General features: G+C 37.4%; 1 protein-coding gene across 2 annotated transcripts in view; it reads left to right on the top strand.

Moving 5' to 3' along the window:
- LOC120501370 (macrophage mannose receptor 1-like) overlaps nucleotides 1-17,888 on the top strand; it is a 33,607-nt gene that overhangs the window by 14,640 nt on the left and 1,079 nt on the right. For both annotated transcript variants that reach the window (XM_039707546.1, XM_039707554.1), the window contains 16 exons: nucleotides 106-193; nucleotides 741-885; nucleotides 3,161-3,196; nucleotides 3,293-3,456; nucleotides 3,966-4,033; nucleotides 4,821-4,921; nucleotides 5,243-5,382; nucleotides 6,502-6,616; nucleotides 7,235-7,416; nucleotides 8,054-8,156; nucleotides 9,402-9,631; nucleotides 11,576-11,741; nucleotides 12,695-12,841; nucleotides 13,924-14,040; nucleotides 15,158-15,325; nucleotides 17,491-17,520. In XM_039707546.1, coding sequence (XP_039563480.1) covers nucleotides 106-193; nucleotides 741-885; nucleotides 3,161-3,196; nucleotides 3,293-3,456; nucleotides 3,966-4,033; nucleotides 4,821-4,921; nucleotides 5,243-5,382; nucleotides 6,502-6,616; nucleotides 7,235-7,416; nucleotides 8,054-8,156; nucleotides 9,402-9,631; nucleotides 11,576-11,741; nucleotides 12,695-12,841; nucleotides 13,924-14,040; nucleotides 15,158-15,325; nucleotides 17,491-17,520 — 2,000 coding nt within the window. The remainder of the gene's footprint in view (nucleotides 1-105; nucleotides 194-740; nucleotides 886-3,160; nucleotides 3,197-3,292; nucleotides 3,457-3,965; nucleotides 4,034-4,820; nucleotides 4,922-5,242; nucleotides 5,383-6,501; nucleotides 6,617-7,234; nucleotides 7,417-8,053; nucleotides 8,157-9,401; nucleotides 9,632-11,575; nucleotides 11,742-12,694; nucleotides 12,842-13,923; nucleotides 14,041-15,157; nucleotides 15,326-17,490; nucleotides 17,521-17,888) is intronic.

Consider the following 17,888-nt stretch of genomic DNA (forward strand, 5'->3'; position numbering starts at 1 on the left):
GCTTTGGGCCACAGCTCCCAGTTCAGGATATTTCTGTGCTTTTCAGGGTTTATATCCCAGCTCTCTTTCCATGCCTTTATATCTATATTGTATGAATTATTTTAGGGACAAAGGACTGAACACTCAGGCTTTCTGGATTGGTTTGTTTCTCTTAAATCCTGATGAAGGATTTGCATGGATTGATGGCTCCCCTGTGAGTATTTATTTGCTGCATATTACCTGACTTTCTGTCTTTTAGAAAATATATACTTTAGAATATATACTGAATAGATGCAGTGCACTGTCTTAACACAGCATTGCTTGTGTTTCATCCCTGGTACCACGTTATATCACACCTTCAACTGTGATGAAGTTATATCACGTTATATCACACCTTCAACAGTCTGTGCCCTTAGACCTTCCCAGCCTCCCAAAATGGGCACTGCTGTGTGGCAGCACAGGGAAGTCCAGCTGCCAACAATCACAAAACAAGATAAACGTGACTCTGTCCATCAGTTTCTCTTTTATCAAACACATGGTTTTCTATACCATGTAGTCTCTGCACCTTCTTCAGGGGGTGGTGGGGAAAATAACCTGACCAGCATGACCTTCACAGCCCTCTCAGGTCTGTTTGAACTCCTACTGATCCCATAAAAATGGTACTTGAGATGATGAGATACTGCAATTGTGTCACAATGGCAAACTCAATTACTTCTATTCAGCTTGAATCACACGGTAATTGATATGTATTTCCAACACAGGTAATTTATGAGAACTGGGAGGAAAATGAACCTAACAACTATGGAGAACTTGAACATTGTGTTATGCTCAATAGATCACCCCAAATGCGCTGGAACGAGTTGCGCTGTGAACATTTACTTAATTGGATTTGTGAAACAAAAAAAGGTATTATTACTTCCCCATTTAATTGGAGCAATAAACACAAGCTTAAAAAGCAAATTTTATGGATTTAAACAAATTGAAAGGAAGAAAGACAGTGGGAATTGTTCATTTTAAAACCAGCAGTAAAGGCAACACATAAAACATGCAGAATGAATTGAAATATTTCTCTTGTCCTTGGGTGCAGGAAGTTAGAGTGACCCTGTTACTTCATCTCTAGTTTTATCTCTTTCTGGCATGGGTTCAATAAGTTTGTGGAGGAAAGGTACTTATCCCCTCTCCTTTTATTATTCCCTCTATTTCTATCTGCTTCAAGCTTACCCAGGATAGCTGTAGATGCAGGATGCTAGAGTTCTCTCTATGGAAGTGAAAAAAGCTTTGCTTCCCACTGGGAAACAACTAATGGGAACCAAGAGGAGGATCAGTGCTATAAGAACTAGCAACTCTGAAAACTCAATCTGATCAAAAGCTGAGGCTGGTGTAACCTTGATGGACTCCTGCATCCACCAGCTTTTCCTGGAAAGCAGAGCCCTGGTGCCAAAACTCCGCCAGGCTCACAAAATGGACCTGACAGATATTGGGGTGCCCCCCAGCAGGAGATGGAAACAGGGTCTGCATGGGCTGAAGACATCAAGTGACAGCTGACAATGAAAGAACTTGTTTTGCTTGCTCAGTCCTACTTCTACATCCCTGCTTCCTGGTTGTAAATTGAGTATTTGTATGCATCTCCATGGAGAAGGAGATTTTTAAAACCTTCTTGAAACAAAAAGAAAGTTGGATGCATACAGGGAACTACTAGGAGGCACAATAGGAAGGGGAAGGGATAAGCAATTACATAGAAACACTGAGTGTTTCTAACATTTGATGACTCTGCCAACAAAACTCTTGAAGGGTGAATAAGGCCCCATGGTAACATTGAAAAATTGCTTAACCAAAAAGGAAGAATCACTGTTCCCCTTTGGTAAATTAGTCACACAAGTGCACCATCCAAGCCCTGATTTCTGCATAGCAGCTCAAAGCAGCACATCCTGTGTAGCCCCTTCTGGCACACTGAGCATGCTGCTTTGTATGGATGTGTCTCTCTGCTCTTGGTGAGATTACCCAGAAGGAGCTCAGAAACCACGGCACAAAGACTCTGATCAGTTTATCTTGATCCTAGATGACATTTCAAAAGCAAGAACAAAATCAAGAAATTCATCTTGTAATTGTGAATCTAGATTATGTGATGAGCAACATAAGAGAAGATGTGCTCAGATATGGATTCCCTCATGTGCATTTAAGACACCTATTTACAAAAGATATTCCAGATTTCTGAGAACAATGAATGTTACAGTTATGTTAGGATTAAACAATAAAATCAAAATGAGCAGAAGTACATAAATGAATAATGAGACATTGAAGTAATTTTAGTTCTATAGTTTACTAAATACTTAAGAAGAAAGTGTTTAAATGATCCCAAAATAATTTTACTTGATTTTTCTTTTTTTGTTGTTGTTTATTTCTCATTAAACTATTTCTGTCATTTCTACAATACTGTGTTTCTGTCCATCAAACAAGAGTAGAAATGTGAAAATTAGTAGTCCAGAAGTACAAAACAACAGGCATTCATATGAAAGCAGAGTTCCCTTTGAGAGACTATAGCTGGCTCTGGGAATACAGCAAATTTGCTTCCTCCTGATTCAGCTTGTAATCACAAACTTGAGTTTGATATCTATTGGCTCTCCAGGACTCTTATAAACAGACTGTCCTGGTAAAAGCCAAGTCATCAGGAAAGGAAGAATTCATTGGCACACTGCAAGTTACATCTGACATTAGCAATAAACCAATATTAAATTTTCAGTACTTGTGGATAGTCTATTACCATCTAGGTAAGCTTTAGAATTTACTATATTGGATTATGTTGTTTGGCTCTAGTCCCAAGAATATTAAAAAACCCAAACATTGAGTGTCAACTGAAAATGCTAAAACACATTTTCAAAGTAATTTTTGTTTAATCTACCACAAATTTACTGTGAAACATGGATTTTTTTGACACAGTGCTTTTGGATATACATTACTGTAAAGTACATATTTTTCAGTAGCTAAATATTTCTAAATTATACACTTTAAAATAGCAGAATGTGCTCTAAATCTTGAAAATGCATTATCTGATTCAGTTTGCTTGGTGGGTTTGGTTTTTTTCCCCTCTATTTTACAAAGCATGTGAAACTCCTTAAACCAAACGTCTCTGATATTTTCTTTTAATTTGGGATGTTGCTTATGAAAATCTTCTATTTTACAGGTACATTGATAAAGCCTGAAGCAAACTACAAGCTTGGTAGGTTTTTTTCCTCTTTCACAAAGATTACTGTATAATTTTCAGACTGTACAGACCAGATAGGAAAAGCATTATATATGGTTCTTTATCTTTCAGACTATCAGCTCACCAATGATGGATGGATTATATATGAAAATAAGCAGTACTATTTCAGCAAAGAACAAGTCCATATGGAGGAAGCACGGAGAATTTGTCAAAAAAACTTTGCTGATCTTGTTGTCATTGAGAAAGAAAGCAAAAGACGATTTCTGTGGCACTATGTAAGCAGAAAGCCTATTAATTCAGTATAGTTGAATTTTGAAGCACAGCAGGTGATAAAATACAGGGAACATACTACATATTTAGCAAGTCTGGAGTCCTGAGCTATTGTCCTACATTACTTATTTATAGAGCAATAGATTTTTTTGGGACTTGTAAAATTACTATTGTTTCTAATAGGTAGAGGAAAATGCAGATATTAAAGAGGTTTGCAAATATTAAAGGTGCAGCAAAGGATAGTTCAGGCCCAGGTTTCTTATCTTTTCTAATATATGTAGAGTTCAGCACAGTAAAAATTGCTTTCCTGTCCAGTGGGCCTCACTCCAGGATGTTCCACATATCTCTGTTGCCTGCTCAAAACCTGAGTCTGAACCTATCATATTCTTAAGTGAAGCTTAAATTAAAAAAAAAAAAGGAAAAATAAATCACAGGCATGATTAATTTGCTTTCAGATTTTTGTTTGACATTGAGGAGCAATTTAGTGCTTAACTGTTAATTACTTCTATTTTAGATTTACACAAAACGCAGAGGAAAATCATATTTCATTGGCTTAGTTGTCAGCTTTGATCAGAGATTCAGGTGAGTAAAGAAAAACTGGTAATGGACAACAAATGATGGTAATTTCATCTCAGTGAGCATTTCTGTGTGCTTTCATCTTGCAAGTTAAAAACTGTTGTACAACTTGACTTCTGGACAGTTTTAACGAGAAGTCTCAGATCCAAAGTATTGCATTCCTCTATATTTAAGCAGAGAAATGCATTTTCCTTCCAAACTTGGGAGAGCAAACCCAATAAAAATTCATGGCTAAGATTCAGCTCACTTAATGCCTTACACTGTGAAAACTGCAACCCTGCATAAGTAGTGAGGAGAAGCAGCTAATTTTAAGATGTTATTTACCTGATCTGCCCTTGGTGAAACCTAAGGGTGAAACTTACCCTGACCAGAATCCAGTGGCTACAGAGAAAGCCTGGGAAGTTTTGATATAATATATATGTAAGGGTAAAATCAAATTTATCCCAAGCAGTTCAAGTTAACATGAGCTGGAAGCAAGAAGCGTAAGTAGCATCTACTCCAAAACTTTCTGAAATTTCTGGCAGGAAACTTGTTTTAGCAATCCATTTGTTGAAGACTTTCAGGAGGACACCTTTCTGGCATGTGAAGGATGTCCATCCATGCCTTGAACGTGGCAGTACTAAACAGATGAGAGGCTGCAGTAGTGCTGTGGCTGTGTCCTCTCCAGGATATGTGGAGCTTTTGCCCTGTGGTCACTGCTAATACTTTGCTTAGCCCTCTGCCCAAACAGATCTTGTGAGTAACTGACTGCTGAGATGTCTGCTGGCAGCCACTGTCCCCTTCTTTCTTCCAGATGGCTGGATGACAGCCCCGTGAATTATGTTGCCTGGGCTCCAAATGAACCCAATTTTGCAAATAATGATGAAAACTGTGTGATAATGTCAGAAGATTTTGGTGAGTAAAATAGCAACAAGAAATATTTGGGTAAAAATTACCATCAAAATCCAAAATGTTTGTTACATACTTAAATTTGAGGCTACCCCTACAGAGAGGTAGTTCAACAACACTGACATCTTTTCGTAACCCGCTCAAGTTTGAAACTGTGTCATCACTTAGAAAAGAAACATTGCAGAGGAAGGAGGAGCGCATTTGGGTAAATGTGTTTGACTTGTGCTTTATAATGCCATGTGAACCTGACTGCTCTAGTGGTTATACAAGAGTTTCTCTGTATTCTGCAATCTTTACAAGAATTATCTGTATTCCATTTTTTTACAGGCTTATGGAATGACATAAGTTGCGCTGTGAAAAATGCCTTTATCTGTGAAAGGCACAATTCAACTTACTCAGGATTTGCTCCTACTGTACTTCCACCTCTGGGAGGATGTCCTGAAACTTGGCTTTTGTTTAACAATAAGGTACAACAATAAATCTCAGACATATTTAGGAGATTTGCTCTAGGTGAAGAAAGCAACTATCCCTTTTATCTCATTAAATAAATTCTCTCTCTTTAAACACCAATTTACTAAGAAGTATGCTAGTTAGCAGTGCACTGCATTTTCAGGTTGGCAAATTTGTAACTAAATATGAAAAAAAAGGTGACTTGAATGTTTGAAATGATAATTTCAAATAAAAAGACTGTGTGCCTTTAGCCATAGTTACTTTTCCAGTTTCTAGATACTTCTGCTTATTTCAGGCATATTTACTGCATAGAAATCCTGATCCATTATCCTTATCTGTAAATGTAACCCTATTTTTCTGAGTAACAAAGATGAAAAAAATGAAAGGTCACACTTTTCATAAGTAATTGGCCATCACAGCAACTCATCCTAAGCTGAGTAACACAAACAGCAATAAACGTCAAATCAAATATAAAAGACAAGCAAGCATTGGTTTCTGCTAAGTTAAGCAAAAAAACCTGGACACATGAACTTCTAAAAACTCGCAAAAAACAAACAGCAGAGGAAACCCAAAAGTCAATTCCACAATGCAATCAATAGGAAAAGTTTTTATGCATTCAAAGGGCATAAAGAGGGAGGAGCTGTGTCTTCTGTCCCTCAGAAGAAACTCAAAAAACATTTTACACTGGTACTCAGGGAAAACACCCATTCAGAAGGGCACTTCTTCCTGACACTGCTCCACTCCTGTGAGTTCTCACATGAGCTGAGGTTTTGGCACTCCATCTGTGGTATATGATTGAAAAAACTTGACCTGAGAAATTACTACCTGCTCCAAATTAGGTTCACAATCAGGAAATAGTTCCAGTCCCTCAAAAATTCTACTTTTCAGTAATGTAATTCCTCAAAAGCTTTTGGTGGTTGTCTGCTCTTCCCCAGCAGTTCCCACACAATTGTCAGTGCTGTGCACATGTCACTGGGATTGGCTGGGTCTCCTTCCTGCTGGCTGACAGTATTTGTGTTCCAGCAGATCCCCATCTGCAGCTCTTTGCATGCAGGGACTAGCACAGAATTAATCCAAATCAATCTTAATATTCTTTGACACCCGAAAGTCTGTCTAATCCTTTATTCTCTCCACAGTGTTATAAAATATTTGGATCCAGAGAAGAAGAGCACCTAACTTGGCACTCAGCAAGAAGTGTTTGTAGAGAATTAGGAGGAAATTTGGCCTCTATACACAATGACCAAGTGCAAGGTATGACACCTGGGCCTTACAGCACTGTGTATGAAGCCACATATTTCACCATCTAATGATGAGCCTGAACCTACCTCCAGACCTAAATAACCTATGAAGAAAGACCTGGAGGTGTTTGATCCAGAGGGAAGACTGGAGTGAGATATTATTACACTTCCCAAGTTTTGGCAAATGTCATCTGTGGAAGGAATAGAATAATCTGTTTCCCCTGGTCTTGGAAGGGGGATAAATTGTAATAGTTTATAGACATTAAACAGATATCCATCAGAAATTATATATCTGCAGTTGATGCTACCTTGGGAAAGCCAATCTTTTTGAAGTAACTTCTGACCCTGATTTCTATAACATTTCCAAGAAGTCTAAATAATTTTTTATCAAAAAATGTTTTCCTTTTCCCCCCTCTTTTTTTCCATGAAATCAAACTGCTTCAGCTTGATTACCCATTGTAAATTTTTCTTTTACCATTCACTCATAGCATAATAATACTGAGGTTGGTATTGCCAATATATTTAGAAGATGATTGGTTGTTGTTTTATTCGTAATTTGATTTACATGTAATCTGAAAAAAGGAAACTCCTCAGGTACTTTTGTTTTATTTTTTAATCTATTTTCTATCAGCTTTCCTTACCTTCCACCTAAAGGATGTTGCCAATGAAACATGGATTGGGCTGAATGACATTAACAGTGAGGATACATATCTTTGGACAGATGGAAGCGTTTTTGACTATTCAAATTGGGCCCCAGGATTCCCATTCAGAGATAAATTCAACGTGGTTGACTGGAAGTATATTACAATAGAGGTAAACAGAAATAAATCAGAAAATGTATAACATAAATGACATACTCAGTGTTTGAGTAACCAGCCTCACTTCCGTCTCAGCAAAGATCTGAACTTTAATAGCTTAAAGAAGTGAACTGAAATTTCAAAGATAAAATTTTAAAATCATTAATCAGAAATTAATAGGCCCGTTTAGAATCTAAGCTTACTTTCCTTTGTCAAAGTTAGAAATGCGTAAAAAGAATCTTTACTGCTAGAACTAATTACACTTTTTATAATTATTATATTTTAGTGAAAATATTCAGTGTTACTAGTTGTGATTTTTATTCTGGTTTATTGCTTTTCCTTGTATAATGAAAACCCAAATGAAACACCAACAAATTCAGTACAGATTACCATTAACTCCATAGTAAAAATAACTTTAATACATTTCAAGGAATTTTAATAAATTGACAAAAGACCTTGCAGCAATCTGCCAATGAAAGTACATTTTCTTAAGATATCTAATAAAATACATTTAATTTCCAACAAGCAATACATGAAAAGAGCCAGAAAATTAGAAAAGAAAGCTATTAAATTTTTATCCTTATGCCAGTTTCTATTATTTTGCTGGAAATCTTGCATTTTATCAGCAACAATTCTACTTTTTTTTTCCCTAGACTGATTGTATTAAAATGACAAAAGGGTCTGTAGATGATGCAGGTTTATGGGAAAACACTGATTGCCAGCATAAAAAAAGCTATATTTGCCAGATGGACAGCGGTAAGTTTTTTTTTCACTTCTTCTTTGATTGCAAAATATTTACTGAACAACCCAACCATTACAACTCAGAGAAACTGACTTTGCCTACCCTGCAGACATCTACACTTAAATCGAGTGCCTGGCATGTAGACACATTGAAGACAGGATTCATGTTCTTAATCATAAGAAAAATGCCCAAACAAGGTTCCTAGAAGGTCTCTGCCTTCAAAATGTCTGTTTTCTCTATTGTGTGTAATGTGTAGCAATCTGTGCTTTACCCAGCTATCACAGATATAGGTGGCTGAATGCAGTTATTTTGCAAATACAATACAAAAAGTCAAATCCCTCAGCGACCTCCAGCTGGGGGTCAACCGAGGCCAATTAAACTGATTGGTTTGCTCATCAGTCTCTAGCAAGGCCTTCATAGCACAAGAACAGCAATACTCAGAGGGGCAAAAGTTCCAGTTTTCTTCATGGAGCCTTAGGGTGGGAGACACATCCGGAGCACAGCTACACTGCAGAGTCTGCAGGAACAAAAACACGGAACTGCTGAGCAGCAAGTCAAAATAGAGGAAGAAGCCACAGCTGGGTCAGATGATTCACAGCTCTGTCCCATGCAAGTGCAGAAAGCTGCATGAAGATGGCACCAGCAAAAACAATTGCCAGGGCACCCTCAACAATCACTGAATACAAAGTTTATGTCTTTTTTTCTGCCCCCATCACCACCTCTAGGCCCTTGCCTTCTACTTCTGCATTCATAATTATAGGTACAAATAAATTTTCCTTTTTCACTTCATCCTGTGAGAGAAAGATGTAGCAGCATGGTCACAAAATTTGCATGGTCATAAAATTTGCTTAGAAAGACATTATTTTGAGACTGAAGTGGTGTGAAGATCTTGTCCTGTCCTCATGCCTGGGAAAACCTTCACCTGCACTGTGGTCACAGGACATAGAGAACTTTGGGGGGAGGATCATGGTGGAACCAGTATTGACATAATTTCATCTGGACAGTCTATGCCTATAGATACTCACAGCACAAGCTCTACCTCTCTCTAGTTCTTGAATGTGTTTTTACATTGTAGTTTAAAATAATTCCAAATTGCCATTAAAATAAATTTCTTTGGTTTTAAGTAAGAAATGCTGTTACTTGATACTGGTGCTGCCATGTTATATTCATCTGTTAATCAAAAGTAATACTGCTATCCAGCAGCTAGTAAATTTTCTGTTTTCTCCTCTTCCTTTCAAATTTGTACCTCTTTCCTACAGACCCTGAACTCTTTCACCCCAGAAGTGCTCCAGATTTTGATTTTGTCCATTATGGCAACAGCAGCTATTTGATCATACCTTCTAAAATGAATTGGGAAGAAGCAAGGAAAGCATGCAAGGAGAAATCTTCAGAGCTTGCCAGCATTTTTGATTATAACAGTAATATATTCTTGCTGCTCCAGGCAGTGCAGTATGGAGAGCCCTTATGGATTGGGCTCAACAGCAATGTGGTAAGATCAAAAAATGAATAGTTGATAAAGTTAAATGCTGCTACTATCAGCAGGAGATTTGCGGCATGAACATTTAGAAACCTAGGACAGGTGGACAGTCTCACATCTTTTGACTTTACAGATCTTAAATCATTAAACTCTGTTTTAGGCAATGGAGAAGGATGAGAATCTTTGGCGGTGCTGGTCTCTCTTTACTAGCTCTGTATGAATCTTGGAAACTTAGGCAAAAACACCTAGTAAACTTTCAGATGGCCATTTTTAGGAGAGCTGACCCCTACCCAAAGAGTGCAAGATGGTCAGTTGGGCTAGTGCCTCATGATCATTGGCAGCTGTAGCTTTTCCAGCACGTTTTGGTTCAGAAGGGTTCATAGGCCAAGCCACACAGCTTTGAACACACACTCTTTGTTGTGCCTGCAGGGTCCCAAAGGTTAAAATCTGTAAAAGCTATACTGTAGCAGAAATAGTGAATACTGAGATCCAGGTCCATCACTTTGTAAGGGAACACTCAAGTGACAATCAGTCTTGTTAGCTCTGTGACTGAGTGACAAATTGAGCTTCAGCTTCCCCACTGAATATGCAATTGCTAAGTGTACTTAATTATCATGTTTCTATTTCATTGTTCTTTGAGCTGACTAAACCACTTTGATAATAAAAATGAGCTTTTTCATCAGTAATAATCATCTTAACTATTCATTGTTTTTACTAATTGTGATTCCACACTTATATATAACATAGCAAAACATGTCTGAAATTCAGTATCCCTAGGGATAGTTAAAATGAATATTGTTCAAAAATAGCATTTCCAGTTATATGATACAGCAACACTCTGATAAAACCCCTCAGAAGGCTGAAAAATTGTCTGATAAAATGAACTTGTTGCTGAACAATACATATTTCCACTATTCTAACAGTGTTGTACTCACACCCAACAGAAAAAATGCTCACATAAGTGATGGGTAGTCACCAACCTTAAAATAAATCCTTCCACTTGCACAAGCACACAGGGCATCTCTACCCAAACGAAAATAATAGTGTTTAAGTCCACTTGGCACCAAAGTTGGTTGTTTTTTAGTCATAACAATATGATTTAGAAAGCAGCTAAAATTCCCTTTTGATCAAGCTTGAATCCCCAGACATTCCTTGATACTTATAAATAAGCCATCATTGAACTTGCAGAGCCAAGCTTTGTGGTTTCTCCTATTCCCCAGGCAGTGAGTGATCTTGCCCTGATGATGCCAAGCTCAGTATGACCTGGTGCACTTGGCATCTCTCTTGACAAAGCTAGACACTGCAGTGAGATCACATCTAATTCCCCTCTTCTTAAAGGCAGCAATATATTGCCTGTGTCTTTTCACTTTTCCTTGTAATTCTTCTGATGCTTCCCAGAAAAGGAAAAAAGGGGAGGAGGAAAGTCTAAACAAAGACTCGATAATTCCTGCTCAACATATTTCTCTTTTGCTTCTCACAAAGTAATAATTTTCTCTGGTTCCTCATAGTGATGGCTGCAGTTTACTCCTGAATGTTTCTCCTCAAAACTGCTGGAGCTTAGAGCCCTTGTCTGATAGCCAACTCTGAGACCCATTTCCACCTGAGCTTTCCACTGGTTTCATGTTCTTTTGGTCTTCCTGCTTTTCCTGGAGATCTGACTCTTCTGGGGTGGTGATTCCACCTTACAACACTGTTTGACAAGGGACTGAGTCCCCAGGGAGCATTATTTACCCTTAAAACACTTCCATGGGATGTTCCAGAACGGGAGCCATGCTGCTGTGTCCAGCTTTTATGTTGCTGAGTCCTGATTCAGCCAGTATTTTAACAGTACTAGCACAGATACACAAACTGAGCTGCCTATATAAATTTGAAAATGTGCTTCTGTATGACTGCATTTAGGTGAAATAGCAGATGAGAGTTTACAAAAGTAATGTCTAATGTCTATTTCAATTTCAGAATTATGGATATTATAGATGGACCACTAAAATGAAAGTAAGTTTTTCTAAGTGGGACTATGAAGAACCAAAACAGAAAATAGCCTGTGTCTATCTAGCACTCTCCGGGAGGTGGAAAACAGCACATTGTAATGAGAAACATCTTTCTGTCTGCAAAAAATCTGAAGGTAAGCAATGGCAATGACTTTGGGTTTATGGCAGACACCTTGCTTGATCTGCTTTGCCTGAATTCAAAATTTTTAAGTATATATTGAAGAATAATAAGGCTGACTATGTAACATCATGGTTATATATGCTTATAGGAAAATGAGGGGTTACTACATAAATTATCAATGAGCCTCAGATTACTCTATGCTTTGTCAGATATAAAGATGTTCAGATATTTTATGTAAGGACTGTTATCTTGAGGAAAATATTAAATGGGAAATTTCTATGATATGATATTTAATTTAAAATAAAACGTATGTGCACTCTTGGAGAGTTTGGGAGTTTTCTAAGGGTGTTTTTTTCTGCTTTTTAATGCTTCTTTTATTTATATAAATTTGTTGATTATAACAAAACAAACTAGAACCAAAATTCTTGAACATTCAAACATCCTTGAAGCAGTCCAAGTTTGATTTATTTAGTAACACAGAAGAGCACAGATTCACACTGAGTCATCCTCTCACAGCTGACCTGATCCTCACTGTCACTCTTGACCTAGCCACTCATAATTCTACTATGATATTTAAAATAAAACGTATGTGCACTCTTGGAGAGTTTGGGAGTTTTCTAGGGGTGTTTTTTTCTGCTTTCTAATGCTTCTTTTATTTATATAAATTTGTTGATTATAACAAAACAAACTAGAACCAAAATTCTTGAACATTCAAACATCCTTGAAGCAGTCCAAGTTTGATTTATTTAGTAACACAGAAGAGCACAGATTCACACTGAGTCATCCTCTCACAGCTGACCTGATCCTCACTGTCACTCTTGACCTAGCCACTCATAATTCTAGCACTGTGTGCCAAAGAATACTTTAAACACTTTTAAGAAAAGGTGGTTTTAAGGTTTGATTTCATATATGAAGAACTGCAATCCTTACTGAATGAAAGCATTTATAATATCTCATTTCTTCTAGATGTACTTCCTTCTGATCCCCCCCAGGATATTGGACAATGTCCTGAATCTGATCACATATCTTGGATTCCTTTCCGAAGCCACTGTTATTATTTCAATGCCAATGAAATGAGCTGGGCTCAGGCTGTGACTCAGTGCATTCAATCAGGTAATTATTACTTTCACCCAAATATAGAACTTCAATCTTGACATTAAAAAGAAGTCTTGAAAAAATCTTGAAAAGTAATAATGCAAAATCTACAAATATTAAAAATAAGGAATAAATGTCTCATTTATTTTTTACTGTTATGTGCTTTTAAGTTATGTTGAGTTTAAGGTGATTTCCTTGTTCTATTTTTCCAGCTGTGCTTGTTTCTTGTTACATTTCTTCATTCAAAAAATTTCTCCTTTTAATAAGATCTTAAATTTTATGTGACTTGAAAAAGTCCATTTGTTCCTGGCCTTATCCCTTCTTTTCCATATATTTCCCTACACAATAGGCAAAGTAAATATCATAATAACAATCACTCACTTTTAACATGGGCTGTGTGAAAGAGGTTGATCCAAAAGGGATTGCTTGTGCTGCCTGGTAGCCCTTACTCTATCATCAAGGCTCCGTGGCAGAGTGCAGAGTCCGGGGAGGGAAAATGCTTCCCTCCTTATCCTTGGAGACATCTGTTCCTGGCCAAGACCAGAGCAGCACCTTGGCACTCATTCACCTCTGCTGCTGAGTCATCAGCTATCTCATCCATGTCTCAGGAGGCCAGGAAAGAGAAAATAAATGGATCCTTTGTTTCATACCTTTTTACATCCTCTTAGCCCTCTTATGCTACCACCACTGCTACAAAAATTAATACAGAGGTGTGAACTGCAGGTTTGTTTGTTGCACAGATTTTGTTGAGCAGTATTTCATGCTACATATTATTCTGTCAAACCATGAGGAACAAATAAATAATCACTCATAATTTCTTCTGAACAATATCATCTAACCACTTGAAAACATAGTGCACCTTGCCTGCTGTTTAAAAGTCATCATCTTCTCTGTGCCTTTGTGTCTTTCACTTGAGATGAGATCTCTCACTGTCTGTGCTATTCCCCTACAGCTGGACACTTCCTTGTGCTCTCTATTTAAATTCTTCTTTACTCCCTATCAGTGGGAGAGGTTTTTTAATTAACCTTAACCTGTCTCAAAAGCTGTAACTATGTCGGAGATATCTCCAATCATATTCCATTTTTATTTTTTTTTAATAGGTGGTATGTTGGCTTCTGTAGAAGATATATATGAATCAAACTTTTTAACAGAGCATGCAGATTTATATGCAAGCAAGACAAGCGGCTTCTGGATAGGAATATACAGAAATGTAAATGGTAACTATTTTAAAATAAATATAAATAATATAAATATAAATAATATAATCCTAAAATAATAATAAACAGACTTTATTAAATGGAAAAAATATTAATAAAATTAATAGGTTTTAAGCAACCAATTGAAGTAGAGTTGTAGTTCAGACCTGAGTCCTCTCAGAGGTTGTCCCCCATTCCTGGTCTCTGAGAAAGCTTTTCCTGTTGGGGAAAAGTCCTGACTGGCTGTCATCTTCTCTTGGCTGGGGAAGACGTGTGGGAGTCCAGCCACAGCCCACAGCATCATGCTCCTCTGTGAGTCTGTATGGAGAAAATTAGGCTGCTTGCTAAAGCATGCAGTAGAAAATATGCATCTGAAGGAAAATACTATTATCAGACTACAAGCATTCAGAAAGGGTTTTGTTTTAGATTATTTTCAGTCCAATGAAACATCAAAACTTTTTTTAGAGTTTATAAAAAAAAAGTTTTAATTTTAAATAAATGCATTTCAAATGCATTTTAAATTTAAATTTAAATTAATGCTAATTTTAAATTTAGCATTACAGTAAAAGCTTCATTATTTTCATTGAGTGCTGATGAAATAATGAGATTTTTTTATAAAAATTCTGAATTTAATTTTTTTCAATTTGAAATTTTAATATCCTAGACAAATATAAATTTAAAAAAATTTAAACGGAGAAATATAAATTAAAACTGTGATATTATTATAACTGATAAATCTGCAAATCATAATTTAGGAAAGCAATTCTCTTGTTTTTGAGACAAGACTCAAATGAGATAAAATGCAACAAAAAAACAACCACAGATGGAATTTCTGACGAAAGCAGTATTGCTTTATAGGCTGAAGAAAGTAATATGTCAAGATTCATTAAGGTGAAGACCTTTCCTGTGGGTCTATTGGTATTGATACTAACATTTGCCACATCAGGGCAGCTGCTTTGGCAAGACACGACAAAACTCAAATGAGATAAAATGCATCAAAAAAAACAACCACAGATGGAATTTCTGATGAAAACAGTATTGTTTTATAGGCTGAAGAAAGTAATATGTCAATATTCATTAAGGTGAAGACCTTTCCTGTACTGATTATTAGTATTGATACTAACATTTGCCACATCAGGGCAGCTGCTTTGGCAAGACAACAGTGTCTTAGACTTTGTCAACTGGGCTGAGGGGCAGCCCTCGGGGGACGAGCTGGCTTTCTGCGTGGAGCTGTCTGCGGCCACGGGCCACTGGAGTGTCCTGCCCTGCTCTTCCCAAAAGGGCTTTATTTGTAAGAAACCAAAGAGTAAGTGACTTCTTTAATATTCACTCTTTCCATTTGTGGTTTTATTTCAGTAGTAATAGCACCATATGAGTGTTGCAAAGGACTGACACAAGTATTTCAATGTTCAGACAAAAATAATACAAGTGTATTTTTTTTTGCCCTGTCTATGATTTCTTGCTTCATAACCTCAGATTTTCTAACACTGTATTTTCTTACACAAATATTTCCTGACAAAAAACCCCAAATTTATTTTCTTTTTTTTTTTTTTTTTTTTTGCAGCTGCTTTGGCAAGACAACAGTGTCTTAGACTTTGTCAACTGGGCTGAGGGGCAGCCCTCGGGGGACGAGCTGGCTTTCTGCGTGGAGCTGTCTGCGGCCACGGGCCACTGGAGTGTCCTGCCCTGCTCTTCCCAAAAGGGCTTTATTTGTAAGAAACCAAAGAGTAAGTGACTTCTTTAATATTCACTCTTTCCATTTGTGGTTTTATTTCAGTAGTAATAGCACCATATGAGTGTTGCAAAGGACTGACACAAGTATTTCAATGTTCAGACAAAAATAATACAAGTGTATTTTTTTTTGCCCTGTCTATGATTTCTTGCTTCATAACCTCAGATTTTCTAACACTGTATTTTCTTACACAAATATTTCCTGAAAAAAAACCCCAAATTTCTTTTCTTTTCTTTTTTTTTTTTTTCAATATAAACATTTTTTTTTCTCCTGACATTCCTATTTTCTTTCTATGGAACAAGAGTGACATCAATAATTTGCTATTCTTCCTCTTGCTGTACTATGATACATGCTGTTCCAGCAAGAGATGGATGAAGCAATCCTATTTAAACAGGAGCGGAAGTGCAATCCAGAGAGCATATAGTGACCTTTGAAAAAAGTAGAAGTGTTTTGGTTAGCTTTTTTTTTTTTTTTTTTTTTTTTAAATATTGTATTTTTGCATAACTGAGTACCATCTGCTTTAGTCAGGAAGTAGAAATATCAGAATAGTGTAAGCCAAGCAAGCATGTGGTATTTTGGAGTTTAACTGTTAATTCTGCAAAAAAAAAAGTCCAATTTCCTGCCCTGTTTCACAACCCCAAGGTTCAGGATGTTTCTGAGGTTCAGTCCTTTCCCCCACCAAAGCCAACCTGCAGCTGGTGGGGGAAGCAGCAATCACAGCATTGTTCAGGGCATGCTCTTGAAAGAAAAATTCGGCTTTCAGGATAACGCCTAGTTTTCTTTGCAGGCAACAGACACTACTGAATGATAACTCTCTGCTAGCAGATGTCAGAAAGCAGAAACTCACTCTCACCACACTCTTTATGTGATGGGTTTGACTGTGAGTGGCCCTGATGCGCAATGCCAAAGTACAGAGGGTATTTAATTCCAGCAGAACGGTGTTTCAGCACAACCAGGTGTTTATCCCATTACAGCCATCTCTGCACCCTTTCAAGAGACAAATTTAACAGCTGCTTCTCCTTCGTGCTCGCAAACACACCAGAGCCCCACGCATTGCCCTGGCTCTGCTGCAGCAGCCCGGCTCCTGCGCATCCCTGGGCTCCCGCTGTCCACAGGGAGAGCCGTCCTCGCCGGGGACAGCTCCCAGCATCTCCAGCATCTCCCAGCATCTCCCATCATCTCCCAGCATCTCCCATCATCTCCCAGGCAGCCGGCCGGGAAAAGCCTTGCAGACTGCGCCCTCTGTGCACAGCCGGGAAAAGCTGCACAAGAAAGCTTGGGTTTATACGTGTGGTTATAGATGCAAATAAATAATGGTAAATTAAGACCTGCTGGGTCTACCAAAGGATTGTGTGTGATACAGGAAAGCTTAGCTGTCCTCAGCAGTCCATCAAGTTTTCCTAGGCTCCACAAGAAACAGAGTCGGTGGAAAGGGCAAGGTTAATTAATCAGGAAGAGTCCTCTTAAAACAGTCAGGCACCAGTACTGCTTAGGTTGGAGATATTCTGGTTATTACAAAAGAGGCAAGAAGGGGGATTTAATATGCAAAACACTGCATATTGAAGGGTATATGGAGTTAAAACTCTTTCATGCCTTTTCAGCTCTCCTAATTTAGCAGATGTGTTTGCAGAAGTGATGATGATGTGCAGGTTACCAGACCTTTTGCTAATATGAAACTGTCAGGAAGAAAATGTGACCTTTCTAGATTTTGACTAAACATTTCTCTTTATCTTTGACAGCTATTCTTGAAGCAGCTGGAAACGTGAAAGGTAGGGTTTTCTCCCTTCCAATTAATTTCAAAGATACGTGCTTAAATTTAATATTATTTATTTTGTGTGTATATATATATATATATGTATGAGCTTAATTTACTTGATTGCTATTGATTCTTTCCCAGCTTAATTTATCAGTAAGACTCTTAGGAAACCCCAAGATAATGAAATGTTTTGGTAAATTGATCACCCCCTCTCTGATCCTCCTTTTGTAAGATTCTCCTCTTTTGGTAATATCTATGAGAAAGACTGACACAGAGACATTACAATAGATTTTCCACGTGGTAATTCAGGAAGAAATGACAGTTTTCAATAGTCTTATATGTGTTTGTGGCTACAGTTCATTCATTTCTATTTACTTTTTA

This window comes from Passer montanus, unplaced genomic scaffold (genome assembly GCF_014805655.1).
Source record: "Passer montanus isolate IOZ18808 unplaced genomic scaffold, ASM1480565v1 scaffold10, whole genome shotgun sequence".
NCBI lineage: Eukaryota > Metazoa > Chordata > Aves > Passeriformes > Passeridae > Passer > Passer montanus.